Raw genomic sequence first — 16,214 nt, 5'->3', positions numbered from 1 at the left:
CAATTCCGCGGGCCAAACAGTAGCAAGCCTTGCTTACCTATTTGAGGACTGGAAATTACATGTACAGCAGACAGAAGGGATGGAATTTTGTAACAATGGAATTCTCTTGGTAAAGTATCGGTGCGGATTTGGCTGAATACTCGGCAGCATGGGGCTATGTGATACTGCTAGGTCGGAACAAGCATGCACCACTCGGGCAATGATCACGCAGACAGGACGTTGAATAGGTAGATGACGGTCATCCACACATCAAAAGCCAAAAGAAAGGCCGGGCAGGGTCCTGAATGGGTCGGGGGAGACACATAGGGAGAAAACGAAAATCACAAATACATGAGAAACGCGAATGCGTGAAGAGGGTAGAGAAGAATCTGAATTGTGGCCCAACTCCAGAAGAGCAACGAAGTGGGCAATGGCAACAAGAGTCGTGAAAACAGATGCTGATTAGAAGTTGGCAAGAATGGCCCAAGTTCTCACCTCCCAGGCAAGACTGACCAGAACGAAAATACCGAAAACGCTTGAAGATGATCCATATGCTTGCAACGCCGAAACTTCTTTTAACGAGAAGTGGAGGGTTCGGGGCTCCAGCCCGACCGCTGACGCGGCTGTGGTCGTGGGGCAGTGTTGGGGGTTGACTTCTTAGAGACACCAGAAACATCGCCGGACTTGCTGTTGATTCCCTTGCGGGATCTGGCATTGATACTTGTATTGTTGTTGTTACTGCGGCCTCGAATCGGACCAGCCTTGCGTTGAATCACAAAACCCTTGGGCTCAGAGCCACCTGGGAGCAACACCGAAGCACGGGTGTTACCATGACTGTCCCGATCATTGTATCCGACTAGGAACGGCTGAATGCTCTGCGCCTGCACCGGCTTAAAATTCTTCCCGCGGGATCGCTCTGAGGGACGAGTTGCGCTCCAAGAATTCTGAGGTGCCATATTTGGGACACGGACAGCAGGCAGGGATCCAGGTTCGCGGTCTTCAAACATTTCATCTTGTTCATTGACTTGTCGAACGGCGAAATCGCCATCGCCAGACTGGGAGCTGATCTTGATTTGAGGAATAGAGACAGACACTGGAGCTGCATGAACCGGAAGAGGCTCCTTGGTAGCTGATGTCACAGCTAAGACACTCTTCTTCTGTGTGGGAGTTGTCTTGCCAAAGAGGCCGTTGATCTTGTCCTGCCAAGACAACGCAGTCGCAGGAGGGGGCACGTTACGCGGCGGTGCGGCTGCCATAGAAGCAAATGTCGGCGGGGGCGCCGGGGCACCAATGGCTTTGGGAGGCAACTTAACAACCGGCTTAGGAGGCTTGGGGGTCGGAAGATTAACGTGGGGCCGGGTCGAGTCTCCGGAATAAACAGGGTGGGATGTAACTTCTTCTGGAGGGGGAGGCGAAGGACTACTGCGCTCCTTCTCGGCGACCTGGCGCTTCGAATGTTCAGATGCGGGAGGGAAGAATCGAGAGCTCCGAGTGGGAACATTGCCAGTTGGACGAACACCGATGTCAGACACATTTAGGCTATCCATAGGAGTATCAAGACTCGTGAGAGGATTGGGTTGCTGGTTGGCAGCTGCTGCCTTGGCCTTGGTGATGTCTTCCTCGTTGTTGACAACCCTTTCAGTGACCTGTGTGACGATTCGTCTGCCATCTTCAGTGGCCCGTGTTTTCTTCCAGGTTTCGGAGAAAACAACAGGCGCAGGTGGCGGGGCTGGGACTCCCTTCTGTCTGTCATGGAGTCTCTTGAGGAACTCTTTGGCGTTCTGAGATTCCTTCTCCAGGGCATTCTCATGGAAGTTATTCCAATCATTAATGGCACGAGCATTCCGGTTGCTCGGCGGGCCGATTGGGCTGGGGCGTCCAATGGGGTTCAGGGAGTCAAATGAGGGGTGACGCGACTCAGGTGACGGCAAAGAATCAGTTGGCTCCTTAGGAGCAGAGAACTTGGGGGGAGTAGGCATATTTGACGAATCCATGCCGAGTTGGCCTAGAGGGTTCTCACGAGATGTAAATGTCCCCAGAGGTTGGTCAAATATTCCGTTCCCGAGAGTCGGGGTGCGGTCACTGCCAAAGGGTTTCCACAGATTTTTGGCGGATGTGGAAGGTACAGCAATATTGGGATGAGACCACGGTGAGGTCGAAGTTAGATTACCTTGCCACTGAGTCCCGTGCTCGTCAAGCTTGGTATCGGATGCCTTGCTCTGGACGGGTGAGTGGGGTTCAGTCTTGAGGTGGGAGGTAGATGAAGGTGCAGAGTCACGATGAGGTTCTTGGTGGGGTGATGAGACACGTCGGTTGAGATGTTTGCTCTCAGATGTGCGGTCATGTGCACCAACGAGTTTCTTGACAGAGTCTGGATGATGCACTTTCATCATACCATACTGTTTCGGTTCCCGATTGGGTTCTGGAACAGGAGGTTTGGGGGGTGAAGAAATAGAATGAATGGGTGGATGAGGAAGTTGGGAAGGGGTTTGTGGAGGATGAAGAGAGTGAGGGTGAGGGTGAGGTTGAGGTTGAGATTGAAGAGAAGGCGGGTTACGCGTTTCGGGGGTTTTCTTCTCTGGCGCAGGACCCATCGCCGCAAGACGTTGCCTAATCCTCTCCTTTTTAGCCGCTTCCTCTTTCTCCTCCTGCTCAATTCTTCGTTGTCTCGCCTCTAGCCGTTTCTCTTTCATAATACGCTCTTGTAGAGCAACAGGATCCTCCTGAGGTTCTTGCGGAACCTGAGGAACCGCCAAAGTTCCCACAGGAGACATACCTACATCAACAGCTGGACGTGCTGTGCCGTTTGGACCAGATGGAGTAATTTCGTCTTTGCCATGGTGCTGCTCGTGACCCACTATTGCTGAATCACCCAGGCCGTTCACTTGAGAATTCCGTCGACCATCATTGTATCTGGGAGGGCCATCGAATCGGCCAACTGACATCCTACGGCCAAACCCTCCGCTTCCTCCACTCACGTTTGATGATGCGCGACGACGACCACCCCAGCCCATTCCATCCTGATGACTAGACCTGTGCGTCTGGAATGCAGCAGATGGCTCTGCCGGCCCACTTGGATGATCATTTGGCCTCTGCAGTACTGCGGGGGCACGAGGGTGTTGGTCATGGCGCCAAGATCCTCTCCTGGTTTCTGCCACCGGCTCGTACTGGGAAGATCGAGGATTGAAAAGTTGAGGCAAATCGGACTGGTCTTTCCATGCACGGTTGAAATCATCCGCTGCGATCTCCTTAGGTGGCATTGACATCGGGCCGTGGTGGCCATCCTCTCTCTGGGGGTATCTCACGGGCATGCGCTGTTGGTGAGGTTGAACCGAGGCAATAACCGGAGACACTCTTTCAACAGGAGGCAGAGCGGCCCAGGGGGACTTTGATGGCGGTGCTGGGCTTGTAGAGCTAGATGGAACTTTGTCATTCGTGCCGTTAGAAGAAGCACTCGCAGTCCTCGCTTGCCGTTCAGCGTTCGCTCCCACTTTGAGTACCATAGCACGAGACCCCATTGATACAGTTGGCTTCGGCACAACCTTGGGAGGTTCCTTCACGATGTTTGGCTCTACAGGCGGTAGCTCTTTGGGCTCCCGGTGACAAGGAGCTGGCGGCGGGTCAGTGTGATGTTGAGTGAGATTGACCTTAGTTCCATCTGTCCACTCAATCGTCTCGGGGGCCCAATCGTCTTCATCGTCATCAATATCCGCCCATTTTGCTTCGGAGCTGACAGCCCCATCTTCTTGGATACGCGAAGTCATATGAATTCCGTATTGTTGTTTCAATTCCTCGTCAGTCAAGTGCTTCGGAGGAGCGGGAACAACAGCTACACAGATATCAATGTCAGTTTAGAGGATTCTACTCCATCCCATGACTAATACATACGTCTGTTCTTATTCCACACTTGATTTGGATCAGGCACTGATCCACCAGGCTTGCCTCCGCCTGCTCCAGTCTTCGAAAAGGAATCACGCGTGCCGAGTGTAGTCTTCGCAACCAAGCGTGGTCGGGAGCTTTGTTGTGGGGTGCCGAGTGGTGTTGTAGAAGTTGGCACTAAGCAAGTTAGAACTAACTCAAAGAGAAATTTGAGAAAAAAAACATACCTTTCTCTGGCACCTTTGGGGGTGTTGGGGCCCCCGGGACCTTGTTTACCGAGAATTTGGCAAATGAAACTGGCTTGAATCCTGCTGGCTTTTTAAGTGAGCCACTGTGAGTGGGATTCTTGCCATCTGATCGGCTCGCATCCGATTCCGAACCACCTTGTGATGCTGTGTCGTCTCCGCCATCCGATGCTGAGGCCAGTCCATTAAGTTCAAGAACTCGAGTTGCAACAACTCCGGCACCCTGTTTGGAAGTATCCTGCCCCGTATTAGCAAGTGCTTTGGAGCGCGTCCAGAAGCAATGCTCACCATCGTAGAACCTCCAGCGTGCTTGTCACCGGCAACGCTTTCCCCCGTGAAACAGGACTGTTCGTTTTCTCGTGGTTCTGCTGATCATTCAAGTTTGAGTTGTTCGATGTAGCGGTGGTCGTTGCGATATGTTCTGTCTTCCCCGCGTCCCCTCCACCAGATAGGTTGTCGTTGGTGCTCGCAGGAACGTCGGAAGGCGAAGGCTCGCCGCCCGACAGGGTCTGATCTACCACATCGCGGTTGCTCTGCTCTGCCATAACAATACTCGATTCTGTTTCATACAATATTTGCGACCATGTCAGCCAAGTTCCCTGACAGTGGGGAGATAAATCCGAGGACGTAATAGGCAGTCGCAGATCAAACATGCCAGATTCCCATGAAAACATACCTATCGTCAGATACCAAGGATCGCCACAGTTGCACTGGTTCCTTGACTGGTTGCACCCTGAATATTTGGGATATCACAACCAGGGATGGGATCGACCAACTCTCTCGGATGTTGATGAGAAAGCCCGTGTCAAGTTGGGCTCAGTGTGGAGAGCACGATCGCGGAATCGATAGGCGCGTGTGTCTTGGGAAATCCGCAGCCCAAGAGGTCCCAGAAAGGGATTAGGGCAAAGAGGGAGGGAGTATGCGTAAGGACGGTTGATGATACAAAGATAGGGAGATGATACGAGATTCAAGAGTCAACTCGGGTTGAAGCTGAGGGTCGCTGCTTTCGGTTTAGCGTGGCCCGTTCGAAAGTTGTGAGGTCTGCCCACACACTTGGATCTCTTCGAAAGCCCTAGATTTTTTGATGATTTAGTTAATGCAAGCAGTGGTTATGTTCGATGCAGTCGTTGCTTGCAAAACAGAATTCCCGGGGATTTCTTGATATCTGGGGTGAAGTTTGTATGTGATAAAAAAGTGTGGAAAGAGCCCGTCACTCAAGCTTCTATGTAAAATGTATACTTCTAAATCTACTGCAACTACAACAAAACGATACACGATAGTAAATCTGAATATTGAAACACAGTGAGATTCTAAAGTTCTCGCTAAAACCACATTTCTCCCTTGCACTAGGACAGAGGATCCAATATATACATCAATCCTCCACCTATTCGATGAGAAGGGAAAGCTTAGTGGGGGTGGTTCTTGTGGTGACCTAGTCAAAGGAATGGAGTTAGTGATTTTCCACCTATAGAGAGAGCAAACAATCAAATTGATGGCTGGAAAACACATACGCAGGTGGAAGTAGTATTCCATGCTGTAACCCAGGATCAGGATACCACCAATGGCGTGGATAAGGGCTGCATTGGAATTAGTATAAGATTTTATACAAAGAGAACATTGACGGATACTTACGGACACCGGAGGCGTTCTTGCCGTTGAAGTAACGGGCCTGGTAGCGACCGATGAGTCCGGTAGGCTTGACAGCAGCGGCAGGGCCACGGGGGAGACCAGCGTAGAAGGTCACAACACGCTCCATACGGGCAGCATCCTGGGCGGCACCAATAGCCTTGATTGAGAATATGTCAGTTATGAAGGCAAAAGAAAGACGGTATTGGAAATCAAATCGCGGGTTTCACGAAAAACGGCTTCGGGGCGGGACGGGTGTGGGAGGAATGCACCAAGTCGAAGGATGGGAGCGCATGGGTGACTTACGTTAGGGGAGGCAACCTGGAGGTATATTTAGCATCATTTCAATAATCGAATGACTATAAGTTGTCATGAATGACGGTGTGCTTACCTTGGGAGGGATCAAGGTCGAGAGACCTCGGCGGGCAATGTAGCTCATCTTGTCTAGGCTGAAGGGGGTCAGAAATCGGTCGCATTGAATAGAGCGGCTCTCAATGAGCATTCTCCGAGTGGTATAGACGTGGACTTACGTTGATTCGCGGCGCAAGTGAACCAAAGAAAGCTGATGGAGGAGGAAGGAGGAACAAACCGAGCCCTGCGGGTGTTCGGCTTGCCAAGCCCGGCTAAACCCGATTCGGCGGTGTCGTGACCTGCCTGTAATTCGCAACCAAACCACACTTGAAGGGAGTCCTCACTGGCAACGACCATTTCCCGCATCACAAAAGACACAATGTCCCTGTTCAGAATCGGGGGTGCTGCTAGCCTTCGGGTCAGCCGGATCGCTGCGCCTGTCAACGTCCGTTTCGTCTCCGTCAATGCCCCTAAGGCCGTTCCTTCCGTGAAGACCACCACCTCGGATGCTCCCACCACGCCTCCCAAGGACAGCTCCTTGATCACTAAGGAGACCCCGTCCGAGGCTATGGCCCGTCACCAGCCGGATTATGAGGCCACCATTGATCACGGCACTTCGTACGACATCCCCCTTTGGTTCCTTCGCAGATCCTTTTACTAACTCTTCGGCTTAAATTAAGGCAATTCTCCCCGGTGCCCAAGCGCGTGATGGATGGTAGCGAGCCCGGCAACACTCTCCCCGCTGCCGTTCTCTCTGGAGCCCCTACCGATCTCCAGGCCCGCACTGTCCGGTACGTTAGACAAATTTCGAGCTGTATCGCCTAGATCCCACAAACTAACGATTCCCACAGTATCTACCGCCCTACCAAGCCCGCGACACAGTCCGGTACCTGGCACCAGCACCACTGGCGCATGGATTGGGATATCTTGCAGCGGGGCCACCGATGGGAGAACTCGCTTATGGGCTGGCAGTCGTCTGCCGATTGCATGCAGGGCACCAATCTGAAATTCAAGTCGAAGGAGGACGCAATCGACTTTGCCCAGAAGCAGGGCTATGAATACTTTGTTCAGGAGCCGAATGAGCGCCGTTTTGTGCCCAAGTCCTACGCCAACAACTTCGTTCACGAACCCAAGAAGCTCAGACACATCAAGACCAAATGATTTGACTTCGCGCTGTATTATGTACATATTTGCTAGTTTACCACTCGAAATCAATTCCAAGCACTTCTATATATCGTGTTCTAATCTAGGTTCTCTCTATACGTCATAATTGAAGGCTAACCACTCAATAACCAGGATTAAATGGAAGGAGATGATGTGCCATATAGGGCTTCTAGCCAAGAAATCGATTCACAATCCAGTAACGTTGTACTGTGGGCTGAGTGTATATAAGTGAATGTCTAAAAAGCGAAGAATCATTATTTAGCTAGCTTAATTAGTTTTTTAACTTATTCGCGTCATTGAGAAATATTGCCCTATAAAAGTCCGTCAACCAATGCCTGTAGCTCCGAGATTTCTTAAACCAGCTGCGCTCGGATCCCAAAGTGCTTCCGATATTGTTATATAGCCGCTTAAATCATTGCACAAGCATAGTACATTCGAGCAATAACTTCCCATAGTAAAATTGGAGCCAGGTTTGATTTTGTGCTGCTACAAACTGTGCCATTCAAGCTTCTACTCCGGTGATGATTGTATATTTGGGTTAATATCTCGCCATATGTGTACAACGAGTGTATGAAATTCTATTCGGTCATTGGGTTAATTGTCTACTTTCTAGGCTGAAGAATGCTACTAAATTCTATACAAAATTGTACACGGAAAGTCTGTACAGCGGAAAAGATATATCCTAGGATCAGTGCTCCCTACGAAAATCCACATTCTCTAGGCTTAAACCTACAACACACGCATACAAACTGGTAGAATAATCTAATATCTTAACAAAGAACCCATGATCTAGGCTTACACCGGAAGGACCGCAGACAATAACGTACGAGCAAAAACTCATGTGCAGCTAAAGTCTGAATGGGCCCCGCCACCCCCCACCCTAAAAATTGATAAGATCAAAAAGATTAACAACTTTTCTTTCCCATCATACTCCCGAGATCCTCGAAGCACATTCCTCAAAATGGGTTCTGAAACAGATAACACAGTTTCTACTCTCCGCAAGGTTCTGGTCTCTGAATCTGAGCCACTTGCTCGCCGCTTCCGCGCTCTTTTCTCCCTAAAGCACCTGGCCTGTCTACAGCCCAGTACAGATCAGACTCTCCCCGCCATCGAAGCGATCGCCGCAGGTTTCGCGTCGCCTTCAGCTCTACTCAAGCATGAGCTTGCCTACTGTCTTGGCCAAACAAAAAATTTCGAATCTGTCGCATACCTGCAGCATGTGGTGAAGGATGCTGAGGAGGATGCGATGTGTCGCCATGAGGCTGCCGAGGCGCTCGGCGCTCTTGGATATGCGGATAGCTTGGATATCCTTAAGAGATTGAGGGATGATACTAGTGAGCTGGATATCATTCGGGAGACTTGCGATATTGCCGTCGACCGAATCCTGTGGGAGAACTCGGAAGAGCGCAAGGCCGAGAAATTGAAGCCTAGGTACGATTTGCGCGAGATACTATATATCACGAAGAGAAATGCTGACACTGAGATCTTTCATTTACAGTGATTTTACCTCTATCGACCCTGCTCCACCTATGCCCCTAGAGGCCAGCGCCGAACCCTGTATCCCCGACCTGGAAAAGACACTGCTTGACACAAAGCTCCCTCTGTTCCAAAGGTACCGTGCTATGTTCGGTCTGCGCGACCTTGCCTCGCCCCCTGATCTTCCCACAGCAGTCGATGCCGTCAACGCACTGGCCAAGGGCCTCAAGGACCCATCTGCTCTCTTCCGTCACGAGGTTGCCTTTGTGTTCGGACAACTCTGCCACCCTGCCTCGATCCCTAGTCTCACAGCCTCACTGAGTGACCTGTCGGAAGTAGGAATGGTGCGACACGAAGCGGCAGAAGCCCTTGGCAGCCTGGGCGAGGAGGAGGGTGTGGAGGAGACATTGAAGAAATTCTTGAATGACCCCGATCAGGTGGTCAGGGACAGTGTCATTGTTGCTCTTGACATGGCAGAGTTTGAGAAGAATGGCGAAACCCAATATGCACTGATCCCAGATAGCGCTGCACCTGTTGCTGCATGATGGATATTGTGCAAAAAAAAAGAAGAAAATTTGTCTCGTGACGGTCGTGATTTTGATAGCTAGTTATACAGCCATTCCCCAAAAATAGACATTTCCCTATATCTTTGTACATTTCGTGATTCCAAGATCAATTGTTGGAGGTTTCCCTATCAAGATAATTAGTACTTCTTGAGCATTCATAGATGCATGCTGTTAAGGCGGGTGGGCATACTTGAATCCGCAGACACATCTGTAGAACACGGTACTTCCTTCATCGGCACTGCGAAGTTGGACCGTAGTGTAGAACATCTGTTTCCTCCCGCATTCGTTGCATGTACGATCGATAATAGCCTCAGTCTTCCGGTCCTCTGCTGATAGGGTCTGGACTGCCGATCGTTTGGCTCTCAATGATGAGGGGAATGCGGAGGGCTTAGACTCGGACACGGTTGTTTGAGGAATTGTGTCTGCAAACAATGAGTGAGTAAGGAATCGTCTAGCGAGTAAACAGAGGGAAAGAAAGTTCATATTCACCCACCTTTGTTCCGAGTGCCGCAGACATCACAGTGCAGAATCGCATCCGCATTGCCAGTAGATTCTCGTAGGAGATTACCGCAATCTGTGCAGAAAATTAAGGACCCGATGACAGACATATTGACAAGTGTAAGATAAACCTCACGAGCTATAAGCAGAAGATCAAGAGTGTAAGCAAAGTGACAACGAATCGGGCTTTATGCAGAATAAACTATGCAACTTTTTTTTGACGCACCAGCCTCTAAATAGGCGGTCACAGGCGGCAATAAGCGTGCCGTCACCCATACGGAATCCATGAACTCATTTAGTCGTAGCTCAGCGCATTTTCTTTCAGATTCTGTTTTTTTTTTATATATTCCAAAGCTCAAAAGGATCTAGGGATGTCATAAGGCGCTCGCCTTATTTGCCATGTCTCTACCAGGAGCATGTCAACCTTGTGACTCGCGCCTACCTCTTTTGACTTAACCGCGACCATGGACAAGAATGGGCGACCTGCCGTCCAGGTGGTCATCAACGGCCATGACCAGATGCCACCATATGCCTCTAATATGCAGTCTCAACAAAGGCCGCTATCCGTGGATGAAGCACTGCAGTACTCATCCATGTCCAGCGCGCCTGTCTTTGGTCTCGGTTCGTCTGTTCTCTTTATCTCTTCAATTCTGTTCGATTAACTGACAGCTTGTATGCACAGACTGTATCTTACGTCCCGATGTTGGCCGACCCTCAAATACTACCTCTATAAACCATGTGCTCCAAGAAGGCCGCAAAACACTGGGTGAACTTGATGCGGAGATGCAATCTGGACGGGACGAGTCTAGTCGTTTAGAAACATCTCGAGAATATATTCAACAGTTGCTGGATGGAGACCAGCTGACCGAATTGTAAGGAAAATCGAGTCTTTGAAGCGCAGTCAACTCATTCGGATTTCATAGCAAATTCAAGCTTCCTCAGGTTCCTATTCAAAGTCAACAATTGCGCCCAAACGATCCAGATGGTACTGCTACTGGTAGCAATAGCCTTGGTTCTTTCGCACAGATGATGCTTGAATCTACGGATATTGCATTCAGATGTGAGTTCGAAGACGCTACAGCTGTTTGTACATAGTTGATTGACTGACTGGCCGCAGACCCTGAAGCTCCCTTGAAAATAAAACCCGAAAGGAGAGACCCCACCCCAACGACAGCCGCTTCATTTAACCAGCGCGCATTCGTTGCGAACAGATCGCAGTCGGCATCTTTCTCGGCCTCTTTTGAGCAGAATCGTCCTCCATCGAGCCAACTGTCTGTGGTTATTCCAGTCAAACCTGCACCCCAACACAGCGATTACGGGAATGCGAAGAAGAAGCAAATGAGAGCCCACGGCCAAGACGCCATGACGGCAGTACGACTTAGGGACCAAAAAGAGGAAGCAGATGCAGCCTTGCAAAAGCTTCAAGACCTTCTTCACGAGGTCTTTGAAGCAGAAGATCAAATTGAACCTGATACTTCAACTCCCCCTACTTTTGACACACCAAACCCCGTTTTCGTAAACCCAAAATCTTTAGAAGTGCATGGGCTGATATTATCTTCTGATGCTCACACTCGCCTCCAGAAAGCCCTTCGGAAAGTTGCAGGGTTTGACCGACTCCAGGACATACCGTCTGATTATCTCAACCGCATTCAGAAATTGTGCGAAAAGCCGATCATTGCTGCACAATCTCTCGACATAAGCTTAGGCGATTCATCCAGTGAGCTTGAGTCTCAAGAGTGGCTGGGTAAGATTGAAGACGTCTTGAATGCGTTATTTGCAATCGGAACGCTGTTGCAGACGATGTCTGGGCGTCAGACGGAGCGAGAGCTTTGTCCAGAAGATCTCATCGAGGCCATTCCCACCGTTCTCAATCATCTCTTTGACCATTGCATAATTCCCACGGTGGAATCGCGTCCTGGTGGCAAAAATGGCCAGCACTTCCAATTCTTCTCGACCCAGAAACGAATCATCGGTACTCTTGTTCACCAGAGCAAGAAAGTTCTCACTCTTTTTGCAGACTTTTTGTCTCGCATTGACGTCTCCGAGGGGACCATCACGGCTGCGGAATTTTTTGCCGCAAAGTTAATATTTGTGGAAAATGCGCACAACGACAAAGACTCCGCCTTAGGATACCAGAAATACGAGCCTGCGAGACGTGGTGCGATGGATGTGCTTGCAAAAGTGTTTTCCAAATACCCTGAGCAGCGGCCGTTCATTCTGGATGAGATTCTGGTTTCATTGGAGAAACTTCCCACCACTCGTCAGAATGCTCGTCAGTTCAAAGTTGCAGATGGAAAAAACATCCAACTGCTCACCGCGTTGGTGCTGCAGCTTGTTCAGACAACCGCGCTGGAAACACCATCGCGATCGAAGATCAAACGTCGAATCAAATCACAGGCCGATGGCGATGAGGATGAGCTTATGGGTGATGGTCAGGATCATGCGACTGGTGAGTCGGATGATGACGAGTCAGATGAATCGTTGGAACGCCTGGCGAACAAGGCAAACCGACTTTACGATAATGCCATGCGCTCCGCGCAATACATTGTGAACTTCATCGTTCAGCGTGCTATGAACTCGACGAAAACTGGCGACCAGCCGTATCGGAATATCCTGGATCTTTTTACCCAGGATCTGATCAATGTATTAGGCTCGGCTGATTGGCCAGCCGCAGAACTGCTTCTCCGGATCCTAGCCTTGCGCATGATTCAAATCACCGATCAAGATAAAAGCGCGGCGACTGCGAAGAGTATGGCACTGGAGCTTCTCGGCTGGATGGGTTCTGCTATCTCAGATCTGATAGCAACCGCTCAGCACATGCTCCCAGCTCTGGAAGACCCCGACAGTGAACTGACTGATTATCTCAAACAACAATTCGAGGACTTCTCTTCTGGTGCTTTGCATCATCAAGACCTCATCACTCCAACGGGTCCGTATAGGATTGCACTCGAGCACCTTTCGCAAGACAAAAATTCCGACAACTGGCAATTAACCAGTGCACGGGGCTACTACTTGGCTCAATGGGCCAAAACAGCCTGCGCCCTGTACTACAACTCCGAGGACCAGGAAGAAATCGCACAAGACGAGGTGACTGGAGATTTGGTCACTCTTCTAACAAGATCTTTCTCAGATCCACGCTGGCTGGAGACCCATAAAGAATTCGACAAAATTCCAAACGTGCATGGCAGATTTGCTTATATCCTCACGGTCTTGAATTCCAACTTCGGCAAAGCATTTGACACCATTCTCAAAGTTCTTTTGGCGTCTTTCCTCGGTGACTCGGCCAAGGTTCGCAGCCGCAGCTTGAAGAGTGTTATCTACATGCTCGAGAAAGACCCGAACCTTCTTGACAGAGATCCCTCGGTTTTGCGCGTAATACACCGGTGTACGACAGATGCTTCACCCATGGTTCGAGACTCTGCGTTGCAGTTGATCGGACAATGTATTGGTTTAAAACCTAAGCTCGAGGAAGAAGGATGCCGAAGCATTTTGGCCTGTGCAGCAGATCAAACAGCTGGTGTACGGAAACGCTGCATCGGGCTTTTGAAGGAGATTTACCATAAAACATCTCGGAAGGAATTGAAGCTAGCCATTCTCGATACTTTCCTCCAACGCACAGGCGATCTTGAGGAGAGCGTGGCATCTTTGGCTCGCCAGACCTTTGAAGAAATATGGCTCGTTCCATTCCACGAATCCATTGATTCCTCGTCCGAGGGCCCGAAACTGAAAATGGCCCTCGGAGAGCAGGTGAGCCTCATCGTTGGCCTGACCGAGCGCAGTGAAGCTGCCCTAGAGTCTCTTAGCGTATGTTTGAAAGCGGTCCTATCGGACAAATCAAAGTCTGCGGCATTGAACTCTAAAGTTTGTAAGGCGATGGTCTCAACCATGTTCCAGAGACTGGTGGAGGATTCAGATGGATCCAGCAAGAAATTCCAGCAAGCTCTCTTGCAGACAATCACCGTCTTTGCCAAGTCGAATGCCAAACTGTTTACCCCGGATCAGCTGGAGGCCCTGCACCCTTACATAGGACACCTTTCCACCGCAGATGATCTCTTCATCTTCCGATCAGTTGTGGTTATCTATCGCTGTGTGTTGCCATTCTTATCCTCATCCCACAACACCCTTCTGAAGGAAGTGCAGAATGACCTGTTCAAGAGCGTTGCTAAGCTTGCACGCTCAGAATTGAACGAAGTCATGGCTTGTTTGTGGACCATCAACAGTGTTCTGCAAAATACGAACAGATTGGTGAAGTTAACAGTCTCAGTACTGAAACCATTGCAGCAGTATAAGAGTGTCGACCTCTCCTCGGCTACACATGCTGCAATCCTTGCTCGTACCAAGAGCTATATCCGCATTGCAGGTTGTGTTGGGCGCCATTGTGATCTTGAAAAATATGCATCTCATTTCAAGAATGAATTTCCCACATGGAACGGTGGTTCAGTTGCGGGGCTGATGGTTGACTCCATCATTCCCTTCACTGCATCAAACTCACCTTTCGACCTGAGGGTTATGGCTCTCGAAAGCTTGGGATCTATATGCCAGTCTTGGCCTGGTCAATTCGGCAGAGAACGCACACGGCAGACTTTCGCGCAGGCTTTCAAGGAAGATGCCCCAAGCCTACAAAATATCGTCCTCCGATCATTTGCAGACTTCTTTGCCATTCATGAAGGCAAGTCCGAAAAGGCCGTCATGCCAACTGCAGAAGCTGCCAGTCAGGAAGACACCACTAGACTGGGTGGCTCTTTGAGAGCTAGCGACAACGATGGCGCTGCTGCTTTGATTGCCCAAAACTTTCTCTCAAACATGCTCCAGGTGGCACAATCGCGTCAGGATACTTATTCACTGACTGCCATTGAGCTCATCGCGAGTATCAATAGACAGGGCTTAGTGCATCCAAAAGAATGCGCGGGCGTCCTCGTCTCTCTGGAGACTTCTACGGTCCCTGCAATTGCGAAAATCGCATTCGACACGCACAAAATGCTCCATCAACAGTACGAATCCATGTTTGAGCGAGAATACATGCGAGCTGTGCAAGAGGCATTTTATTACCAGCGCGATATTGTCGGTGACTCTAATGGTGCTAATTCTCGACCTTATGTTTCGAAGCTCGCGCCGTTGTTCGAGATCGTCAAAATCAGCAACAGCCGTTACCAGAAAAAGTTCCTCGCGAACCTTTGCTCCAAAATCAACTTCGAACTGAAGAAATTGAATGTAACTGGCAACCCTCCAGAACATCTTCTACTAGCACGCTTCATTTCCCAAAACTTGGCGCATTTTGACTACGGTCAATTGGCTGAGGTGGTGCCAACCATCGCGTGTATGGAACGTATCGTTTCTTCGACTGGCACTATTATTGCACACGCGATTGAGACGGAAATATCTCCCACCCCGATTGGTCCGCCTCAGTTAGATGCTTCAAATGACATGATGCCAGGGCTTGCGCCTGAGATGCCCCAATCGACGATCACACCGCGACAAGCCAACCCCGCGACACTGAGATTGCTGGCAACCGCTGCTGCATCATTGTCAATGCTTTGGGAAGCTCGAACTCACCTCCGCCGTCTTTATGGCGTTAATGCCCACAGCAAGAACAAAGAAGGGAAACCTGCAGTCAAGGAGCTCAATAAAACTGCTACCAAAGTACACGGAGTAACCGGTGACAAGTTTTGGGAAGCCATCGCCAAAAATATGACAGCTCTAGACAGCGAGGAAGCAATGGTCCAAAAATGTCGAGAGTTTGCAACCCTTCTCTCCATCGATGAGGAGTTCAGGGTGGATGGAGACGAGGACGCGGAAGGGGACAGCCTGGACGCTGTCGGAGATATCGACGAGACGATGGCTTCTCGGCCCATGAAGCGCAAGAGCTCTGTCTCCAGCTCAAACTTCAGCAAACGACCTAAAGGCCGGAAGGGTTCAACCGGAAGAAAGAAGTCTAGCGCTGAGCCGGACGAGGACCTGGATTGGGACTGATTTCTCATATCCACCTCATTCATCATACAAAGGATTTTTGTTTTATTATCTGCATGTCAAGCGAGGTCGGCGTTTATTTATTTTCCCCTGCACATGAATCATTCCGCGGGTAATGGGGGTTTCTTTACTTATTTTTGAGACCGAAATGGGTGGTTTCTTTGCTTATGCTTTTTTTTTTTTTTTTCATACATGCTCTGAGCTCGAGGCGTTCCTTGAGCTCAGCCCGATATCTTCTTACCATTAGTTATGGGTATATAATAGAATTCTACGGATTCAATTCCATTGGTACATGACACATTGACTTATCTAGATATAGTTCTCGGTGAATACATAACGGAGCCCGGAGCTGTCGTATGAGTTTGAAGAGTTGATGCCGGATTCCCGAGTGCTCCTGGCACGTGACTGATATCTGATGACGTCGCCAGCCATTATACCTGTCGTATCCTTGTCTTAACTTTGG

At 49.8% G+C, this 16,214-nt stretch overlaps 7 protein-coding genes across 7 annotated transcripts; 4 read left to right on the top strand and 3 right to left on the bottom strand.

Moving 5' to 3' along the window:
• Positions 1-554: 554 nt before the first annotated feature.
• Positions 555-4,648, bottom strand: N7500_002029 (uncharacterized protein; the record flags this gene model as incomplete). The annotated part of the gene is made up of 4 exons (XM_056673175.1): positions 555-3,808; positions 3,868-4,035; positions 4,086-4,341; positions 4,403-4,648. The coding sequence occupies 4 exons, from the start codon at positions 4,646-4,648 to the stop codon at positions 555-557; spliced, it is 3,924 nt and encodes a 1,307-aa protein (XP_056536694.1).
• Positions 4,649-4,754: 106 nt separating this feature from the next.
• Positions 4,755-4,952, top strand: N7500_002028 (uncharacterized protein; the record flags this gene model as incomplete). Its single annotated transcript, XM_056673174.1, has 1 exon — positions 4,755-4,952. One exon carries the CDS (start codon positions 4,755-4,757, stop codon positions 4,950-4,952), a length of 198 nt encoding a protein of 65 aa, XP_056536693.1.
• A 557-nt stretch (positions 4,953-5,509) lies between these two features.
• N7500_002027 (F1F0 ATP synthase subunit f) lies at positions 5,510-6,168 on the bottom strand (the record flags this gene model as incomplete). The annotated part of the gene is made up of 5 exons (XM_056673173.1): positions 5,510-5,535; positions 5,615-5,680; positions 5,736-5,889; positions 6,036-6,050; positions 6,121-6,168. The coding sequence occupies 5 exons, from the start codon at positions 6,166-6,168 to the stop codon at positions 5,510-5,512; spliced, it is 309 nt and encodes a 102-aa protein (XP_056536692.1).
• A 291-nt stretch (positions 6,169-6,459) lies between these two features.
• On the top strand, positions 6,460-7,241 carry N7500_002026 (ETC complex I subunit; the record flags this gene model as incomplete). The annotated part of the gene is made up of 3 exons (XM_056673172.1): positions 6,460-6,698; positions 6,761-6,871; positions 6,932-7,241. 3 exons carry the CDS (start codon positions 6,460-6,462, stop codon positions 7,239-7,241), a joined length of 660 nt encoding a protein of 219 aa, XP_056536691.1.
• Positions 7,242-8,205: 964 nt separating this feature from the next.
• N7500_002025 (deoxyhypusine monooxygenase) lies at positions 8,206-9,265 on the top strand (the record flags this gene model as incomplete). Its single annotated transcript, XM_056673171.1, has 2 exons — positions 8,206-8,675; positions 8,743-9,265. 2 exons carry the CDS (start codon positions 8,206-8,208, stop codon positions 9,263-9,265), a joined length of 993 nt encoding a protein of 330 aa, XP_056536690.1.
• A 192-nt stretch (positions 9,266-9,457) lies between these two features.
• On the bottom strand, positions 9,458-10,071 carry N7500_002024 (DNA-directed RNA polymerase I core subunit RPA12; the record flags this gene model as incomplete). The annotated part of the gene is made up of 3 exons (XM_056673170.1): positions 9,458-9,708; positions 9,780-9,923; positions 10,011-10,071. 3 exons carry the CDS (start codon positions 10,069-10,071, stop codon positions 9,458-9,460), a joined length of 456 nt encoding a protein of 151 aa, XP_056536689.1.
• Positions 10,072-10,248: 177 nt separating this feature from the next.
• Positions 10,249-15,754, top strand: N7500_002023 (putative sister chromatid cohesion protein Mis4; the record flags this gene model as incomplete). Its single annotated transcript, XM_056673169.1, has 4 exons — positions 10,249-10,405; positions 10,467-10,656; positions 10,708-10,844; positions 10,902-15,754. The coding sequence occupies 4 exons, from the start codon at positions 10,249-10,251 to the stop codon at positions 15,752-15,754; spliced, it is 5,337 nt and encodes a 1,778-aa protein (XP_056536688.1).
• Positions 15,755-16,214: the final 460 nt, after the last annotated feature.

Source organism: Penicillium coprophilum (assembly GCF_028826855.1).
Source record: "Penicillium coprophilum strain IBT 35676 chromosome Unknown utg000002l_segment0_segment0, whole genome shotgun sequence".
NCBI lineage: Eukaryota > Fungi > Ascomycota > Eurotiomycetes > Eurotiales > Aspergillaceae > Penicillium > Penicillium coprophilum.
The sequence above is the reverse complement of the archived record's forward strand: the minus strand, read 5'-3'. Positions and strand labels throughout refer to the sequence as shown.